The sequence below is a fragment of the Trachurus japonicus genome, chromosome 4 (assembly GCF_045865225.1).
Source record: "Trachurus japonicus isolate A0001 chromosome 4, Traja_1.0".
Classification (NCBI taxonomy): domain Eukaryota; kingdom Metazoa; phylum Chordata; class Actinopteri; order Carangiformes; family Carangidae; genus Trachurus; species Trachurus japonicus.
Genome location: NC_140910.1, coordinates 30,838,218 through 30,859,451, shown reverse-complemented (window position 1 = coordinate 30,859,451; position 21,234 = coordinate 30,838,218). Strand labels below are relative to the sequence as shown.

At 44.0% G+C, this 21,234-nt stretch overlaps 1 protein-coding gene across 3 annotated transcripts; it reads left to right on the top strand.

Moving 5' to 3' along the window:
• Nucleotides 1-409: 409 nt before the first annotated feature.
• Nucleotides 410-13,327, top strand: cyldl (cylindromatosis (turban tumor syndrome), like). Of its 3 annotated transcripts, none has more exons than XM_085775164.1 (15): nt 410-668; nt 1,767-2,221; nt 3,588-3,881; nt 4,009-4,087; nt 4,176-4,351; nt 5,566-5,719; nt 5,806-5,947; nt 8,450-8,560; nt 8,647-8,738; nt 8,829-8,892; nt 9,885-10,017; nt 10,938-11,046; nt 11,164-11,282; nt 11,947-12,163; nt 13,140-13,327. In XM_085775164.1, the coding sequence occupies exons 2-15, from the start codon at nt 1,784-1,786 to the stop codon at nt 13,322-13,324; spliced, it is 2,313 nt and encodes a 770-aa protein (XP_085631290.1). In that variant the 5' UTR covers nt 410-668; nt 1,767-1,783; the 3' UTR covers nt 13,325-13,327. The 3 variants fall into 3 exon arrangements, with proteins under 3 accessions (XP_085631290.1, XP_085631288.1, XP_085631289.1); XM_085775162.1 differs by having other exon boundaries at nt 5,563-5,719; XM_085775163.1 differs by having other exon boundaries at nt 440-635; nt 5,563-5,719.
• The last annotated feature ends 7,907 nt before the right edge of the window (nt 13,328-21,234 follow it).

Below are 21,234 nucleotides of genomic sequence, written 5' to 3'. Positions count from 1 at the left end.
GTGGAAGTGACCAAATGCTTGCGTGTGTGTATGTGCGTGTATGTGTGGGTGTGTGTAAAATGCAAAAATCTGCGAGACCCACTTACGTGTTTACTTATCATAAATGTAAATATAAAAGTGAATCACCACATACGTCTCTCTGTTTGGGAGTCGTAGGCTAAATGTGAGGGCAAAAATTCGCTACAGCTTTCATTGATTTATTCATTAGTGTTTTCAGATCTATTTTATATGAACAAGCCATTTTTGAGAAATCACAAATGTGCAAAAAAAAGTGTGTTATAGTTACTATATTTATTACCATACAATACATACAATCTACTGTATGTTTAATACGCAGACTGCACCTGTGAGACAACACTGAGGGATTACAGCCCGAGCAGCTGCAGCAGCACTTCAGCCTTTCATACCCACTGTCACTGTTGTCATCATCAGGAAACACGTAGTTGCTTTGATGTTTTGACAGATGAAGACGTGTATGGACCATATGGACTGTATATTGACTGTAACCATAGAGACAGACAGACAGAAAGAAAGAAAGACAGAGATGTCGTCACCATAGACTACGCTGAAGTGAAAAAGGAAGTGAAAGTTAAGAGAGGCAGCTGAGCTGGTTAGACCTGAAGTCCGAACAACAGGTGAAGATAAAGCGAGCTAACTGAGGAGAACAGGTGAAGCTAACTGACTAACTTAACTGAGTGTGTCGATGTTTAACACATTATTGAGTCATTCGGGATTTAAAGTGTCGCTCCTCCGACTTTACATCGTGTGTTTACAGTTTCACTTTGACGCTGTTCAATCACAGAAGCTAACGAAGCTAACTCTTGTTTAGCTAACTCTAGTTTACTTATCTCAGGTGTAATAAACAGGACACAACCCGCTGTCCAGTGAGTTATAATGCTTATAATGACGAGCGATATTGATATTTAAGAGCTCTAGATGGCTCAGTGCAAATGTAATGTTTGTAAACGCACATGTTAATTACTCTTAAAGGGATAGTTCAACATTTTGGCAAATTCTCCTATCACCATAATCTGTATAGTCATAGCAGAAGGGTCATTATCTTTATGATCGGTGCATGTTGTTTTGAGATCCGCAGGGTAACTTAGAGACGTGAGCTGCTCAGTGAACACAATGGAGGTGAATGGTACTTTTACCTTTCCCTCGTCAAACTCATCAAATACACAATCCAACAACTCCAAAACGCTCTGGTGGACAAGTTGTGACCTGCACATACACCACGCCATGAAATAATCATGCAACATTATGTAACATTACGACACATGAAGCAAATACTCCTAGAACTACAAGAATATACACAAGAACTACTTGTGCTTTTGAAATCCCTCCGCCCAGCAGCCGTGTCTGGAATGTAAACAACTCATAACGTCTCATAATTATACATGATTATTTAATGTCAGCTATGACTATAGGGATTGTGGCAATAGGCAAACCTGCCAAAATGTTAAACTATTCCTTTAAAACTGTGTTAAGAAACCTGATGTATAGATTTATATGTGTAGACTTGACGCCACAAAGAACAAACTCATTGACTAACATTAAGTAGCAGCACTGTCAGATACCAGTCACCATGCTGGAAACATACAGATGCTTCTTTTTTATCCTTTTAGTCATTTTAATTTTATGAATGTTATTATATGAACTATAACATAACATAACATAACATAATAGAATATGTGCTAGTAACTGATGTATTGTTTTGTGTGTTGTTTTTAACACTGTGTGTGTACTTGTGTGTGCGTTTACAGTACCCACCCTCAGCACTATGTCATCAAAAGACCAGTTTTACTTCATCCTGACAGAGAGTCCTACTTTCCCTAGCCACGCCAAGGCCGGTCGTATCTGCTACATAACGGACTACACATACAGAGCAGAGCTCAGAAAATGTGACACTCCCTCTAAGTTGCCGGTCATGTTCCTGGGCTCTCAGTCGTTGTTAGATTATCCAACAGAAGTGAACATCATGGAACCTGTGAGTGCAGAGGATGCCGAGTTGCTGTTGGGCGTGTCTGAGGATGCAGAGAGGCTGAAGTGGTTCAGAGAAGGAGCAGCTCTGCAGGAGGCTCAGAGACTGGCCGAGGGGAGTTTAGTCACTGTCCAGGAGGAAGGGAAGGAGCTGAGAGGCATCGTCCGCTTCATTGGACCACCAGAAAAGCCAACGATAGAACCTCTGGCTGGCACCTTCTTTGGGATCGAGCTGCAGGTCAGACTTTAAAGGGGAACTATGCAAGTTTGGTGGCTTTTCTGCTGTTTTGGTTACACTCCTCTCACCCATGTACATTTGTTTACAACGAAGCTGGCGAAAAATCAATAAATGGAGCAGTGGATAACGTTACATTACAACGTGTGCGTTTGTGTAGTCTTAACCATCATAAACAAAAGATTACAGGTTACGGTGCGTGTTTGTGTTGCGGTGTGCAGAGAGGAGAGCTGGGACACCGAGTAACTATACTGATGTTGCAAGGTTGGTTTTCAGCCGTGAGACGCCAGGTGGAAGGCAGAGAGCCTCTGTTCTCACTCGTAACAAATCACAAGTCATGTAGTTAACGATCACAATTACTCCGGAGCTAGGTAAAATGTAGCATAGCTATGGGAGAAATGCTGCTAAATCCTGCTTAGTTCCTCTTTAAAGGGATACGCCAACCTTTTTTTTTTCGTGTCTTGCCTCACTCCCGAGTCCATGACCAGCAGATAGACGCCATCCTTTCGACTGTGCGTGCAGTAACAAGGGAGATACAGGCAGAGCTGGTGCACCGCTAATTAGCTTAGCTCAAACGCTGGAAGTGTATAGGTAGTGTTAGCCTGCCTGCTACCCGAGCCGAAACCAGCAGTCAGAAGCTGATTTCATTTTAGCTCTAAACTCTGTAAATATATCACTTTATTGACATTTCAAACATTTTTAGGTGAGAAAGTAGCCGTTTAGATCAGCAGTGTGTCGTTAATTTGTCTAAATACCAGCTGTTTACAATTTTGTTCGGACGAATTCGGCGCTACTCAAGCTAGCCGTTGTGACCAACGCACTTCCAGTTACTTTCACAAAATAAAACACCTGTTGCCCTTTACAGAAAACCATGACGATAGAATTTGTGCTTTTACTTTGAAATAGGAAGCTAACCTACCCTCGATGTAGCTAGCTTGAACCAAAATAAACCGTCTTTGCTTGAACCCTCCGTTTTGACCGATCTCGTCCCGTTAGCGGCATTTGACCGCTCAAGATGCCTTACCGGAGAGTTTTGTCAGCTCTGAGACGAAGATCGGCCCGCCGGTTTCCGTTTAGAGTTGCTGAAGAGTTTCTCTGATGACTTTAGGTGGAGGCAGGCTAACACTACCCATACACTTCCAGTGTTTGAGCTAAACTAATTAGCGGTGCACCAGCTCTGCCCGTATCTCCCTTGTTACTGCACGCACAGTCAAAAGGATGGTGTCTATCTGCTGGTCATGGACTCGGGAGTGGGGCAAGACACGAAAAAAAAATGTTGGTGTATCCCTTTAAAGTGACTGAGCTATATGTGTGTCTGTATCATTTTCTAAGTAGCATTGTCTTACCTTAACTCTGCTTTTCTACGTAGGGCACAGATCGCAGGAAGGGGAAATCCACCGGCTCCTCCCGCTATGAAACCCGCTTTTCAGTTCCAAAAAATTGTGACATTTTCGTCCCGTTCACCAGAGTCAGAACTTTGGCTCCCAGCTCCTCCTCCTCCTCCTCTTCGGCCCCAGAGCCTCGCCCCGGTCCACAGCCACAGCTAGAGCCAGAGGAGCTGCAGGTCGGGGACAGAGTCACTTACTTCAGTGACACCTGCTATCATGGGATGGTGCTGAATGTGGAGGAGGAGGCTGGGAAATGTTTTGTTTGGATTTCCACAGTGAGTCATATTCCAGCCTTTTACTTTATCGTCACTAATTATGAAGTGTGTTGTCTTCATAATGGTAATAATGTGTCATGAAGCCACTTTGTTAAAAACATGTTGTTGTTGTTGTTGTTGTTTCCAGGATAAGGACGAGAACGGGAAGAGAGGGGGTCAGGTTCAAGTCCCCCTGGAGTGTGTGATAAAAGGGGAGGTTCCTTCAGGTTAGAGCAGCTGTTAATGAACATTATGAAGACAGAGGCTTCGTCTTCTTCATCCTCATTAATCTGGAAAATGTATTCTTCTTTCCAGAGGCAGAGAGCATGGACATTGATGCTCCATCGGAACTGAACTCTGATATGTACCAGGATGGAGTTGATCTAAGCATCAACTCCTTGGTGGAGGTGACTTTGGCTAAAGGAAATGCATACGGGATCATTCGGTGGATCGGCGTCTTGAATGAGAAGCACATGGCCGGACTGGAGCTGGTAACTAGTCACTGAGTTATACAAACAGCCAGGGTTCAAAATTAGCAGTCGCCAGTGGCGACTAACTTTGATGCTTTGGCGAGTAAAGGAAGCTGGCTAACTGGCCACTCTGGCAAGTGAAAAAAATCCAACTAGCCTCCTTAGTTGTTGATACTGTTCCTCCCGCCCCGGCTGTGACGCTTGGGTTGTGAGCTGGTGTCGTGCAGATCTTCAAGCTCACAACATGCCATATAGCAATGATTTGTGACCGATAAGATTACAACGCTCGCGGCGCTCGTGTGTATTTAACTTGGATCTACTATAATACATCCATGGTATCAAGGACTTTGATGGTATTTAACGGCAAAAAAAAAAGATCGCTCCATTTAAAAAAAAAAAAAAAATGTTGCCGTTAAATACACATGCTGGCTGATAAATGCCACATCCATTGTGCTCTGTCTCAGCTGATCGCGCTTATATGGAACTGTTCTTATTGAAAGTGCAGACAAACACCAGACTGAAGAGAGAGGAACAGCAGAGCTCCTCTGACAGCTCCTCTGTGGAGCTGCAGGAGAGCTGCGACGTCCTTTTCTTTTTTTTTTTGCAGCGCCGTTGTTACAGGTGATTCACATCTATGTCTGTAGGCTACATTTATTGTCTGATCTTCCTTCATGGGGACTGCAGTGCACAGTGTCAGTCCTCCTGTGTAACTTTTAGCTACTAAATGACTGAAGGCAGTGGAAGTCTGCACGTATTGACACGCCCCCAAGAGTTGACGACATAAGGAGCTAAAAAAATATAACTGATAGTATTATTCGGTCAAGTTCTTGTTAGGTTAACCATGTGCATCCCTAAAATAAACCTTTAAGGAAAAAAAGGAAAATTTGACTCCTTTATTCTACACAAAAATATGCTAATATTGCTATATATGCAATATGCTTATGAGTGTATTATAACAGTTCAACACATTGAAAAATATACAATACGCGATGAAAAATATACAAAACAGCTATACATAATTTTTGGCCAGTAAAAAATCTGTCTGTCCAGTAGATTTTTAAAGCTCACTGGCCAACTGGCTAGTGAGCTTTAAAAATCTACTGGCCAGACAGATTTTTAAAAAAAGTTAAATTCGAACCCTGCACACAGTTCTAACAGACTGATGAGTGTATCATGTCAGACTGATGATCAATGACTGATGTGTGTGTGTGTGTGTGTTTGTGTTTGTGCAGGAGGAGGAGGACGGGGTGAGTAACGGGACCTTCAAAGACGAGCGTTACTTCACGTGTCCTCCCAAGAAAGCTCTGTTCGTCAGGCTGAGCTCATTGCGTCCAGACTCGCGCTTCCAGGCCAATCACAGCCAGACGACGGAGAAACTGGAAGGAACAGGTAGATGAGTGCACCTGGATGTAGGAGAGTAGATACTGCACATGTACATAGTCATATAGATACTAAACCACTGATGTGTATCTCAGTGACAGGCGCTGAGAGCAGCAGTGTGCGGGTGGAGACGGCCCTCCCCATCAGCACGGAGCAGGTGAAACAGACTCTGATTGGACGGATGAGGGGGATCCAGGGCCACTGTAACTCCTGCTACATGGACGCCGCGCTCTTCAGGTGAGGAGGGTGAAGCACGGTGACGTCAGACAGCTGGTTGCTTAGATCAGACTCTTCCGACTCCTCTCTGATGCGGCTTTTCTCTGATGCGACTTTTCTCTGATGCGACTCTTCCGACTGTTCTCTGATATAACTCTTCTCTGATGCGACTTCTTCGTTTCTTCTCTGATAAAACTTTCAGACTCTTCTCTTATGCGACTCTTCCGACTCTTCTCCAGTGCAACTCTAAACGACTTTTCCGACTCTTCTCTGATGCAACTTTTCCGACTCTTCTCTGATACGACTTTTTCGACTCTTCTCTGATGCGACTTTTCCGACTCTTCTCTGATGCAACTCTTCCGACTCTTCTCTGATGCGACTTTTCCGACTCTTCTCTGATGCGACTTTTCCGACTCTTCTCTGATGCGACTTTTTCGATTCTTCTCTGAAACAACTTTTCAGACTCTTCTCTGATGCGACTCTTCCGACTCTTCTCTGATGCAACTTTTTTGATTCTTCTCTGATAGGACTTTTCCGACTCTTCTCTGATGCAACTCTTCCGACACTTCTGTGATGTGACTGTTTTGACTCTTCTCTGGTACGACTTTTCAGACTCTTCTCTGATACGACTTTTCCGACTCTTCTCTGATGCGACTCTTCCGACACTTCTGTGATGTGACTCTTCTCTGATGTGACTCTTCCGACTCCTCTCTGATACGACTTTTCCGACTCTTCTCCGATGCGACTTTTTCGATTCTTCTCTGAAACAACTTTTCCGACTCTTCTCTGATATTACTTTTCCGACTCTTCTCTGATGCAACTCTTCCTAAACTTCTGTGTTGTGACTCTTTTGATTCTTCTCTGATGCGACTCTTCCGATACCTCTGTGATGTGACTCTTCCGACTCTTCTCTGATACAACTTTTCCGACTCTTCTCCGATGCGACTTTTTCGATTCTTCTCTGAAACAACTTTTCAGACTCTTCTCTGATATTACTTTTCCGACTCTTCTCTGATGCAACTCTTCCGAAACTTCTGTGTTGTGACTCTTTTGACTCTTCTCTGATACTACTTTTCCGACTCTTCTCTGATGTGACTCTTCCAACTCTTCTCTGATACGACTTTTACGACTCTTCTCTGATGCGACTTTTTCGATTCTTCTCTGAAACGACTTTTCAGACTCTTCTCTAATACGAATTTTCCGACTCTTCTCTGATGCGACTCTTCCGACTCTTCTCTGATGCGACTCTTCCGACACTTCTGTGATGTGACTCTTCTCTGATGCAACTTTTCCGACTCTTCTTTGATGCAACCCTTCCGACTCTTCTCTGATGCAACTTTTTCGATTCTTCTCTGAAACAACTTTTCAGACTCTTCTCTGATATGACTTTTCCGACTCTTCTCTGATGCAACTCTTCCGAAACTTCTGTGTTGTGACTCTTCCGACTCTTCTCCAGTGCAACTCAACCGACTCTTCTCTGATGCAAATTTTCAGACTCTTCTCTGATACGACTTTTCTGACTCTTCTCTGATGCAACTCTTCCGAAACTTCTGTGTTGTGACTCTTCTGACTCTTCTCCAGTGCAACTCAACCGACTCTTCTCTGATGCGAATTTTCCGACTCTTCTCTGATACGACTTTTCCGACTCTTCTCTGATGTGACTCTTCTGACTCTTCTCTGATACGACTTTTCCGACTCTTCTCTGATGCGACTTTTTCGATTCTCCTCTGAAACGACTTTTCAGACTCTTCTCTAATACGAATTTTCCGACTCTTCTCTGATGCGACTCTTCCGACACTTCTGTGATGTGACTCTTCTCTGATGCAACTTTTCCGACTCTTCTCTGATGTGACTTTTTCGATTCTTCTCTGAAACAACTTTTCAGACTCTTCTCTGATATGACTTTTCCGACTCTTCTCTGATGCAACTCTTCCGAAACTTCTGTGTTGTGACTCTTCCGACTCTTCTCCAGTGCAACTCAACCGACTCTTCTCTGATGCTAATTTTCTGACTCTTCTCTGATACGACTTTTCAGACTCTTCTCCGATGCGATTCTTTCAACACTTCTCTGATGTGGCTCTTCTCCAGTGCAACTCTACCGACTCTTCTCTGATATGACTTTTCAGACTCTTCTCTGATGCGACTCTTCTGACACTTCTGTGATGTGACTCTTTCAACTCTTCTCATGTGGCTCTTCCGACTCTTCTCTGATGCGACTCTTCTATAATGTGACTCCTCTGATGTGACTTTCCGACTCTTCTCTGACGCGACTCTTCCGACTCTTCTCTGATGCAACTTTTTCGACTATTCACTGATGTGACTCTTCTATATTGTGACTGTTTTTGATGCAACCTTCCCGACTCTTCTCTGATGTGACTTTTCTCTGATTTGACTTTTACGACTCTTCTGACGTGACTCTTCTGACGTGACGTTTTCTGACTCCTCCATGATGCAACTCTTCCGACTTTTCTCTGATGCAACTTTTCCAACTCTTCTCTGATGCGACTCTTCTCTGTGTCTCAGTCTCTTCTCCTGCTCCTCTGTTTTGGACTCGATGCTGTTCAAGTCGACGTCACCTCACGACGCTCCGGTCCAGAAAACGCTGCTGCACGACATCGTCAACCCGCTGCGCAGGTGTCGCCACAAGTTTGATATTTAACTTTTGTATATATCATGATTGGACTTCTCTTGGTAAAACCTGTGTGTGTGTGTGTGTGCAGTAAGGGCTTCGTGGAGGGGCGTCACGTGATGAAGCTACGGCAGCAGCTGCAGGAGCTCGGCCACAGTCGGTCGTTCACCACAGACGAGAAGGGTCAGTGTGACACGGGTGAAAACACGTGAGGAGTGTGTTGGTGATGATGTCACTGCTGACGTCTGTGTGTGTTTCCGTGTTTCCTTTCAGACCCAGAGGAGTTCCTCATGGTCATCATGCACCACATCCTCGCCCTGGACCCGCTGCTCAAACTGTACGCTAACCACACACACATACACACAGACACACACACACACACACACACACACAGCTCTGTTAAAGGGATACGCCAACATTTTTTTTTCTGTGTCTTGCCTCACTCCCGAGTCGATAACCAGCAGATAGACACCATCCTTTCGACTGTGCGTGCAGTAACAAGGGAGATACGGGCAGAGCTGGCGCACCGCTAATTAGCTGAGCTCAAACGCTGGAAGTGTATAGGTAGTGTTAGCCTGCCTCCAGCTAAAGTCGCTAATTAGCTTAGCTCAAACGCTGGAAGTGTATGGGTAGTGTTAGCCTGCCTCCTACCGAGCCGAAATCAGCAGTCAGAAGCTGATTTCATTTTAGCTCTAAACTCTGTAAATATATCACTTTATCCACATTTCAAACATGTTTAGGCGAGAAAGTAGCCGTTTAGATCAGCAGTGTGTCGTTAATTTGTCTAAATACCAGCTGTTTACAATTTTGTTCGGACGAATTCGGCGCTACTCAAGCTAGCTGTTGTGACCAACGCACTTCCGGTTACTTTCACAAAATAAAACACCTGTTGTCCTTTACATACAGAAAACCATGACGATAGAATTTGTGCTTTTACTTTGAATAGGAAGCTAACCTCCCCTCGATGTAGCTAGCTTGAACCAAAATAAACCGTCTTTGCTTGAACCCTCCGTTTTGACCGATCTCGTGCCGTTTACCGGAGAGTTTTGTCAGCTCTGAGACGAAGATCGGCCCGTCGGTTTCCGTTTAGAGTTGCTGAAGAGTTTCTCGGATGACTTTAGGTGGAGGCAGGCTAACACTACCTATACACTTCCAGTGTTTGAGCTAAGCTAATTACGGGTGATACGGCTCTATCTCCCTCATTACTGCACGCACAGTCGAAAGGATGGTGTCTATCTGCTGGTCATGGACTCGGGAGTGAGGCAAGACGCGAAAAAAAAAAATGTTGGTGTATCCCTTTAACCCCCTCCCTCCTCCTCCTCCCTGCAGCTCAGCTCTTGGTAAAGTGCAGGAGAGTTACTGTTACCAGATCTTCCTGGACCAGAACCACAGTCTGGTTCTGCCCACGGTCCAACAGCTGCTGGAACATTCCCTGCACAGCGCCGCACTCACACTGGCTGAGGTGAGACAACCGCCAGCCACTGATTGATTTATTGATCCAGTGATCACATCTGGATCCGTGTTTCAGTCTGAGCAGCTGGGCCCAGTTGTTCAAAAGTAATCTGATCGGATTTTGGATTTGGATAATGGATTGGATTAGATCACGCGATTCAGTCTTGGTTTTCATCTGGATCAAACCCTCAGTTTGTGTTGTTCAAAACTTTTTAGTAGGATCAGGAAAACTTTGATCCAAAAAAACAGGATTATTCTGATCCCAGAAGGTATGCACCTAATTTCTAAACCATAACAGTGATCAGTAAATAAAGTTAACTTTTGAATATCTACAACTGAAAAACTTTTCCCCAACTACTTTTCCCCAAACTGAATGTAATGAAATTTGAAGTTTGAATTTGAAACACATGGGGAAATATTCACAATTTCACTAATGTACTGTATATTTGCTTTAAATATATATATGTATTTTAACAGCCCAACCAGATGGAGTCTGGCTGTTTAAAAGACATTGAAGAAACAACAAAGAGCACAGAAAACAACACATACACTCTGTTTTCTAATAAACACACTTTGAGTGAGCCCATGCTGCCGTTCTACCTGTTGTTTACAGACCAACCAGCCTTCAGTGTGATGCACAGTCCCATCTAGACCACTCATTAACCGGATTTGGTAATCTTGAAAAGTTTGGATCTGGATCAGACTGATCCAATCCACTGACTGACTTTGAACAACTGGGATAAAATTAAGACGCATTACGTAATCCTGGATAGCAAAAAAAGGGAATTCAAAATCTGGATAATTTTTATTCAGATTACACCTTTTAAACAACTGGTGTGACTCCTCCGTCCTCCAGCAGGGGGCTCTGCAGGACGCTGATGTCACTGTCTGATCAGAGTGTGATCGTCTCCTCCTCCTCCTCCTCCTCAGGTGCCGTCCTGTCTCATCCTGCAGATGCCTCGGTTTGGAAAGAAATTCAAGATGTTTGAGAAGATCGTTCCGTCTCTGGAGCTGGACATCACTGACCTGCTGTCTGAGGGTGCTCACACACACACACGCTCACACACACACACACACACACATGCACACACACACATACACACAGCCTCTCTCTCTCTCTCTCTCAGTGTTTCATCAGTGTCTCTCTCCCTCTCAGGTCCTCAGCAGTGCATCCTGTGTGGTCTTCTTGCTGAGTTTTCCTGCTCCGACTGTTTCAGTGACTCCGTCTTCAGTCAAACTGGATTCAAAGTTTTCTGCAGCGAATGTTCAAAGAAGGTTTGATGGGGGGGGGGGGGGGTCTGAGGGGGCGGGAGGGGGTCCGACCTTTCAGTTTGATTGACACGTGACGCCTCCTCCACACAGCTGTGACGGACCAAAACAAACCAACAATCAGCAGCTCCTTCCATGGTGAATGGAGACTGTAGAGATGAGGGGAAGAATCTATGAACCTAAAGTATCGAACACGTTATACGAACTGATGTTTCACATCAGGTCCAAGTCCCATTAGACAGATGTTCTGCGTGAGGACAGATGTTTTGTAAGGACAGGTGTTCTGTGAAGACAGATGTTCTATGAGGACAGATGTTAAGACAGATATTCTGTAAGGACAGATGTAAGACAGATGTTCTCTGTGAGGACAGATATTCTGTAAGGACAGCTGTGGGACAGATGTTCTGTGAGGACAGATGTTCTCTGTAAGGACAGATGTTCTGTGAGGACAGATATTCTGTAAGGACAGATGTAGGACAGATGTTCTGTGAGGACAGATGTTCTCTGTAAGGACAGATGTTCTGTGAGGACAGATATTCTGTAAGGGCAGCTGTGAGACAGACGTTCTCAGAACTGATGCTGAAACGATTCTGTTCAGTTGATTAATGTGATTTTGAGAAGGAAGAGTGTGTGTTTATAAATATATGTATGTGTGTGTGTGTGTGTCTAGGTGCACTCCCACCCCCAGCGGCGTTCTCACGCCCCCTCCCCCCTGCACGTCCCCGCTGGTTACCGGGACCACCGCCCCTCCGCGGCTCCGATGAGCCGAGACAAGCTGGAGCTGTTTGCCGTCCTCTGCATCGAGACCAGTCACTACGTCTCCTTCGTCCGGTTCGGACCGGAACGCCACCACTGGCTCTTCTTCGACAGCATGGCCGACAGACAGGGTGAGACTGACCTCTGACCTCTGACCTCTGACCTGACGCTCGTTACTAGGGGTGGGAGAAAAAATTGATTCACATAAGTATCGCAATGTTTTTTTGACGATTTTCAAATCGATTTGTTTTTTTTGGAAATCGATTTTCTTTTCGAATTTTTTTTTTCTTTTTTAAATATTGTGCAATGTGCATTTGTTCGCCTTTACCTTATTACAGTCTATATCTCATTTTGTCAGAAAGGTTTCAGAAGCCTGTTTTTTCTATACTGAATAAATCTTAAAAACTGACTTACATATGATTTATATGATTTTTTGGGGAAATATAGTTCCTGGAATAGTCTGTAGACAATCATAATCATTCAACTGTTTCACTGGGGTTAAAAATGCAGACTAAAAATCGAGAAAATCGGCAATATCGTAGAATCGCAATTTAAAGGGACAACGAGGAGTTTGTATTTGGTTATAAAAAAATCTCACATTAATGTGGATGAATCTATGCTACCCACACTTGTTAATGGGCCCATTTTCGATAAATATATCGATTTGTCTCTATCGTTATTTTGTTATTTTAATTAATGGTGGAAATGCTGGTCGAGCCAACCAGCGTTTCCTTACTTTCGGTTTCGCGGACGCTGCCCGGCGGGTCATGAGAATAATGCCGCCGAATCACCATTTATGGTCGGAACTACGACGGTATGTGATCGTCTTCCAACCTCTGACTTTAATTCTTGATGAATGAAAACATTCCTGACAAGACGGCCGTATTGCGCCGGTCCAAGAATTTCACCGTGCGCGTGGAGGCTCATGGTGAATGTAGTATGAAAACACTTCGCTTTCCAAAACTCCTCGTTGTCCCTTTAAATCGAATCGGCATCCAAAAAATCGTAGAAGAAACGATTCGGGAGAAAAGCATCGCATCCCAGCCCAGCCCTACTCGTTACCATGGCTACCACACTCAGTCACACAGCTCTGTCCCTTTGTCCCAGGTGAGAGAGACGGCTTCAACATCCCGGAGGTGCAGCTCTGCCCCGAGGTCGCCGACTACCTGGACATGACGCCCGCCGAGCTGGCCAATCAGGTGCCTCGAGACATGAGGGGCGTGGCCAAGCGTCTGTTCTGCGACGCGTACATGTACCTGTACCAGAGCACCAGCATGTGTCTGTACCGCTGAGACGACGAGAAACACACGGATTCTCTTCATGTGAGGATTTTTTTCCACACGTGAAGATTTAAACTTGTTTATTTATGTTAATTTTCTGCTTCAACGTTTTTTTATTTTTAAAGAAAACGTCTCATATAAAATATAAATATGTTGTAATAAGGACAAACTGACATCACTGCTTGTGTAATTTTGCACTATGTTGACAATCAGACGTGTGTGCGTGTGTGTGAGAATGTGAGAGTGTGTGTACGTGTGTGTGTGTGTTTGATTATCAGTAAATGTTTATTTAATGTTTGTAATTATCACAGACAGATGATGGGGACTCATGGTGATTGATAGTGATCAATAATGATTGATAATGACTGTGTGTCCCGTCAGTCTCTGTCAGTATTTCTGTTTCTGTTTCTGATGGGTTTTTTTTTGTTTTTTTTTTCACCTCAGGAAACAAATTGATGCTTTTTGATATGAAAAAATGTCAAACTGTAAAATAAATAAAATGCTGGGAGAACATTTACACATCGTCGTGTCTCACAATCAGTTCACAATGACCACAAATGTTGACTAATTATTTATTTATTTATTTATTTAATGTCTCTGTGTTGATGTTTTTACATTTTACACTTTGTTGTACGTGTTCTTCAACTTTTTAAACTCATTTAACTACGTTTTATTTAACTTTGATGTCTACGACCTGACCCCAGCTGTCGGCTCCAGAGGACAAACATGGCGGCTGAGACGAGGAGGTGTAGACGGAGGCAGAAGAGGGAGTGGACCACAACGATAGCTGTCGAGGAAAACAGCCGGTGACTATGCTTATATCAAGAGAAAAACAACTTTCTACGTGGTTGCTGGAGGTTTTAACCTCAGGCGGGTTGAGGGTTGTCCATTACTTGAGAGCAGGGAGACCGGGGTCGAGCTTAATATTGAACTAAATCCGACTCCCCCTGTAACTCAGACGAGTGAGATTCTGGTGGGGAGTTGGAAAATTCTGTAACACCGGTCTGATATTTATCTGTGTTCGGAAACTACATACTGTTGCTTTGATAGAAACATCAACCTTTATTCTGAAGGAGCTTTAATAGAAACATCTACCTTTATTTTGAAGGAGCTTTAATAGAAACATCTACCTTTATTCTGAAGGAGCTTTAATAGAAATATCTACCTTTATTCTGAAGGAGCTTTAAAGGTGTTCAGAAATGACCGTTTGTCCTGTTTGTCGCGCCTCCTTCTACGAGTTTACACGAGTTGCCTCACAAGTTTACCCGAGTAAGGAAAGCGAATTTGGGACCGGGCTCCATGTGTGTGTGTGTTTCAGACGTTTGATTGACGGATGACGGATCCAATATCAGTGGCTGATGAATCGTGAGCAACGTGACATATACAAAGTTTGGCCTACATCGTCTGATAGATGAGTTATTACACTAATTTTATGACCCAGAGTGGGCTCAAATTCATTTTTCTTTTCTGTACAGCTTTAATACAAACATCTACCTTTTTGTAAAATGGGACCTTTAATAAAATATTTGCATTAAAGGTCACCTACATATTACGTAAAGCTAAACTTTTAATGAAACAACATTATGAAGAAAAGTTCCTCATCTCCCTGGTGAACAAATGTTTTCTGTTTAATAGAAACATCTACCTTTATTCTGAAGGAGCTATAATACAAACATCTACCTTTTATGTAAAATGTGACCTTTAATAAACTATTTGCATTAAAGGTCACCTACGTATTAAAGCTTAAACTTTTAATGAATTCACGTTAATAAAGCAAAGTTCCTCCTCGTCTCCCTGATGAACAGTTGTTTTCCGTTTGTCTCGGTGTCTCCCAGACTCATCTGCTCGCCGTCTCGGTTCCTCTTCAGTGTCATTAACACGACAAAGCTGCTTTAATCCAGTCGTGTCCACAGCTGTTGTGACTCTGACGTTAATCTGCAGCAGCCAGAGACTCGTCGTCATGTGATCTTTACTTTAGATTTGATCTGAGACATCCGAACCTGAGGGACTTCCACCATCTCATTTCTGCTTCATATTCCCACATCGTCCTTCATTGTGACGGCCAAAGGACCTGTAGATATGAGTGTCATGTGAGGAGGTGCGCTGCTGCATAAAGCCTGATGATAATGAACAATAATATAGCCGCGTCGTGTTTATGTGTGTTTATGTGTGTGTGTGTGTGTGTGTGTGTGTGAGCGGCTGCCCGAGGGACTGCAGCTGATTTATCCTCCACAATAAACAGAGAGATGAGTTCAGCTGTAATGGGAACATGATCCGCGCGGCTTTTAGTGAGAAACCGCCGATCGATTCCCCCACAGGCCTCGGGGCTCCTCGGCTCCTGCTGTCGGTCATGTGGAGGCTGCAAACTCTGATTTGTGGCCTTAATATTGTCACTTTGAGGGGAGGAGGAGCGCTCCGGAGCAGCTGCCACAAACAATCATCTCGTGTTCAACAGCTCTGTAGGAAACGAGTCTCCTGACTGACATGAGCTGAGCTGCAGTGAAGCCGAAGCTGCTGTTTCTCTTCATCAGCAGATGTTTGAGCCGTCGCTGATGTGGCTTCGTTAGAAACGGTCTCGGTCCTCGCTGGGGTCGTTAAAGCCTTCTGAATATGGAGAAGCCGCCATGAGGAGCCTCGGTTGTTCAGCAGCACACGATCCAGCTCCTTCGTCATACTTGCCCGCAATGCCTAATGAATCAATTGGGCAAAATAATTGAACTTTCCCTTTAATAACAACTAGTCTTGTAGTAGGCTACATGTTCCAGGTCTTGGTTCAGTTTTTTCTCCAGACCAGTCAAGACCACAGCTGCAGTGACATCTTTTTTTGAACTATCCCTTTAACTATCTACTATTATTGAACTATCCCTTTAAAGGGATAGGTCAACATTTTGTCAAATTATCCCATTGCCATAATCCCTATAGTCATAGCAGTAGATTCGTTACCTTTAATTGTTGGTGCAAGCTATTTTTAGAATGGCGGAGCAGAGCCGTGAGCTGCTCAGAGCTACGCTACGGAGGCTGATGGGATTTCTTGGTTTCCCTCATCAAACTCATCAAATACACAATCCAACAACTCCACAACGCTCTGGTGGACAAGTTGTGACCTGCACATTCACCACGCTATGAGATAATAACACAACGTTACCAGACAGAGTTGTTTTAGAGGGAAATGCAGAGACTGCTTGATGAAAAACAGTCCCGGGCGGAAACACGCATCAGCGGTTTTGCATGAATTTACCTAGAAAACAACTCTGTCTGAATTCAAATAGTTGTACTAGAGTATCTGCTTGTGTAACCAGGTGAACAACTTGGTGTCAACAGTGGGAGGAGACTTAAGCAGGTTCTGTGCTGTGTTCTTCTGTTCAATCCAAACTTTGTTTACATTAAATATAGCTTAGATTTTACATCAAATCATCTTTTCTTTTTAGCTGAGGAGGAATAATGTAAATATCAAGACACATGATTATTATGAGGACTGGTACTGAATACAGTAACGGTCTTGGAAATGGTCTCGTATTGGTTTGGTCTTGATCTTGTCTTGGTCTTATATGCTCTTGATTCTGTTGTGGATCAGGTGGTCTTGACCACAACACTACCTTTGAGTGATTTTAGTGACTAGCCATCTAAGTGTAAATCCATTTACCATCCAATCAGACCAGCGGAGCTACAGACGTCAAAGGAGCCGCCAACATAAACAATCAATCGGTCAACCCAACTCAACCCCCAACCAGGAAATGTGACAATTATGTTAAACTGGAACAAAGAAATGCTATACTGTAATAGTGTTTTATCTACAGTGTATGATGGGTGCAATGGAAATGAGCTGCAGTTTGTCTTTCGACTTCACTTGCAAAATCCACAGTTGGACTGAACTCGACAATCCTCTAGTGCTGTTCAGCTTTTAAATGGATCCTCCAAACATCATGCAGAAACCAGACGACGGCCAGGTAGACAGGTGATGACATGATGACAACACTGGTGTGTGTTTGTTCAGGTTGTCGTACGAGGATGGATGGATGGATGGATGGATGGATGGATGGATGGATGGATGGATGGATGGATGGATAGATAGATAGATAGATAGATAGATAGATAGATAGATAGATAGATAGATAGATAGATAGATAGATAGATAGATAGATAGATAGATAGATAGATAGATAGATAGATAGATAGATAGATAGATAGATAGATAGATAGAGAAATAGAATAACAAGACAATGAAATCAAAAGAACAACCTATACATATTAAAATCCCAATATAAAATGCAATATAAGGAATGTACATACAACAAATAAGCAGTAGCCTATTGATTGTGGTGCAAAATGAAATGTAAGGAGCAGTGAACAGAGTGCATAAAAACAAATTAAGTGCGTAGTGAGTGTATGTTATGACCAGAATTGTAGCTGTTGTTGTACAGTGTGATGATGACATGTAGCAGGAAGGATGTCCTGTATCTGTCAGCAGCCTGAGGGAGAAGCTGCTCCGCTGTCTGTCTGTCTACTGTGTGATGGAGAGAGGGAGCTGATCATCGTCCATGATGGAGAACCGTTCATTCAGCTTCCTCCTCAGCCTCCATGATGATCTTATCAGGTCTGTTAGTGTCGCTGGCTCTGATGCTGCTGCTGCTTCTGCTGCTGCTGCACACGCTGAAGCATCTCAGCATCCTCAGCAAATAGAGTCTAGGGCAGTGGTTCTCAACTGGTGGGTCGGGACCCAAAAGTGGGTCGCGGACCCCTTCTGGATGGGTCGCGGACAGCTGGTCAAAAAAGTAAATAATATTTAATGCACATCTGATGTTGGACATGTCTTTTATTTTGAAAAATAACTTACATTGAAAGGCACCCGTCACGTGAACACATGCAGTTGTAATGCTCCTCCTCAGTTTCTTATTATTTGCTCTGAATGCAAAGATATCAGTTTCTTATTAATGTGGTCTGAATGCAGTGAATCTTGTTTTGTTTTGTGGGTCTTTATTTTGTGCAATTTGATATTTATTCACTTTTGTGAACATGCTCTGAGTGCAGAGATGCATTAGAAGTCAAATACTATAATTTTGTTGGTCTCCATTTTGTGCAGTTTGATATTTTTTTAATTCACTTCCGTACATGCAGTTGTCATGGTCCTCAGTTTTATTCATGTGCTCTGAAATGCACTTTGCTCAGTAAAGAGCAAAATTAGTTTTTAAAGGCTTTAAAAAAATAATCTTGGTTTGAATTCTATAAAAGTGGGTCGCGTAATAATTTACCATGTCCATGATAAATCAACGCAATCCAAACCTGCTGTAAACACACTGACTCACGATAAGACGACCACTCTGACAGGTAGCCATTTGCTCCCACATTAATCTATGTCAGCGGCTAGCATACGACTCCCTCACGTGACGTAATATGACGCGATGTTGGAAAAAAAGACAGCTTTTAGGCACTGTGCTCAAAACCGTCACTTTTTCGGTTAAATTTGTGCCTTTGTGTCTTGAAAAACATTTTAAATCCTCACTCAACTTTTCACGTGGTATTTTTCACACAAGATTACATATAAACAAGTAGAACCTGCAATATGCTCTTTATGGGAAGACGTGGTTCCCAGTGTGAGACTAGTTGGTCTAGAGTTTTGTTTTTGTCTGTGTTTGTGTGTTTGTGGTTGTGAACGGCAGCAGCAGCAGCAGCTCTTCTCCTGGTGGTCGGAGGTTCCAGCTCAGATGATGATGATGATGATGATGATTAATGTGAAACAGAGAGGGAGGAGACAAGACAACACTTTGTTCATCTAATTAGACGAATTAGAAGAATCCTGTGAAACTCTATGGCAACCGTCGCCATGAAGGAAGCTGCGAATGTTGGAGGACGACGTGGAAACACGAGAGCAACGAGGAAGAAGATGAAGAGTCATGAAGCTCCAATTATCTGTGTCCTCGTTAACGACACAACAAAGAGCTGGAAGAGGCAGAGGAGGAGGAGGAGGGGGGGTTGACCTTTGACCTTCATGTCAGACTGCTGCCCTTCAGCTCAAAGACCGGAGACGAGGACACACAAACGCATACAAAGCACACGAGAGTAAAAATTCTTGTGTGAAACTGAGCCGAGGCTTTTATTGTGAAAGGAACTGCGTGCCGAGGCTTTTATTGTGAAGGGAACAGAGCTGTTGATCGACCGCGATGACCTCAGAGCTCCACATCTGTGCACAGCTTCTCTCCTCTGTCCTCTCTTCTTTCTCTTGTCTCCTCTCTCCTTTCTCTAGTCTCCTCTCTCCTTTCTCTAGTCTCCTCTGTCCTCTCTTCTTTCTCTTGTCTCCTCTCTCCTTTCTCTAGTCTCCTCTCTCCTTTCTCTAGTCTCCTCTCTCCTTTCTCTAGTCTCCTCTCTCCTTTCTCTAGTCTCCTCTGTCCTCTCTTCTTTCTCTTGTCTCCTCTCTCCTTTCTCTAGTCTCCTCTCTCCTTTCTCTAGTCTCCTCTGTCCTCTCTTCTTTCTCTTGTCTCCTCTCTCCTTTCTCTAGTCTCCTCTCTCCTTTCTCTAGTCTCCTCTGTCCTCTCTTCTTTCTCTTGTCTCCTCTCTCCTTTCTCTTGTCTCCTCTCTCCTTTCTCTAGTCTCCTCTGTCCTTTCTCTTGTCTCCTCTGTCCTCTCTCCTTTCTCTTGTCTCCTCTGTCCTCTCTTCTTTCTCTTGTCTCCTCTGTCCTCTCTCCTTTCTCTAGTCTCCTCTGTCCTCTCTTCTTTCTCTTGTCTCCTCTGTCCTCTCTCCTTTCTCTAGTCTCCTCTGTCCTCTCTTCTTTCTCTTGTCTCCTCTCTCCTTTCTCTAGTCTCCTCTGTCCTCTCTTCTTTCTCTAGTCTCCTCTGTCCTCTCTTCTTTCTCTTGTCTCCTCTCTCCTTTCTCTAGTCTCCTCTGTCCTCTCTTCTTTCTCTTGTCTCCTCTCTCCTTTCTCTAGTCTCCTCTGTCCTCTTTCCTCTCTCTTGTCTCCTTTCTCATCTCTCCCATCTCCTCTCTCCTCTGTCCTTTTATTGTGAAAGGAACTGCGTGCCGAGGCTTTTATTGTGAAAGGAGCAGAGCTGTTGGTCGCCCGCGGTGACCTCGGAGCTCCACATCTGGTCACAGCTGGTCACAGTCTGACCTCTGACCTCGGAGCAGCAGGAGGCAAAACAAACGTCTTCGTTTCACAGGAAACACTCGAACGCACCACGAACTGGTGATCTGAGACGACGGCAGCTCAGCGATCGATCGATCGGCCAATCAATCAATCAATTAATTAATCGACCAATCACCTTATCGTTCTCCTGTGACATCATGATCATCTCTTGTCTCCTTCGTCCTCTCTCCTATCTCCCATTTCCTCTCTCTTGTCTCCTTTCTCTTGTCTCCTTTCTCTTGTCCCCTTTCTCCTCTCTCCTTTCTTCTCTCTCCTGTCTCCTTTCTCTTGTCTCCTCTGTCCTCTCTCCTTTCTCTTATCTCGTCTTTCCTTTCTCCCGCCTCCTTTCTCTTGTCTCCTCTTTCCTCCCTCCTCTCTCCCATTTCCTCTCTCCTCTCTCTTTTCTCTTGTCCCCTTTCTCCTCTCTCCTTTCTTCTCTCTCCCGTCTCCTTTCTCTTGTCTCCTTCGTCCTCTCTCTTCTTTCCTCTCTCTTCTTTCCTCTGTCCTGTCTCCTTTCTCCTCTCTTCCTCCCTGTGGTAAATCCAGGTCCAGCTGCTGAACTCAGATCAGTTTCTGGTTCTGGGATGTTTGAGGTCAGAGGTCAGAGTCTCAGTCCGAGGACACACAGCTGCACACAGCACGACACACACACACACACACACACACACACACACACACAGTGTTGCTCCGTGAGTTCTGTGTTTTTATTAACTGTCCCCGTATCTATCTAGTCTCTTGTCTCCTCTGTCCTTTCCCCTCTTTCCTCTCCCTTGTCTCCTCTGTCCTCTCAACTTTCTCCACTCT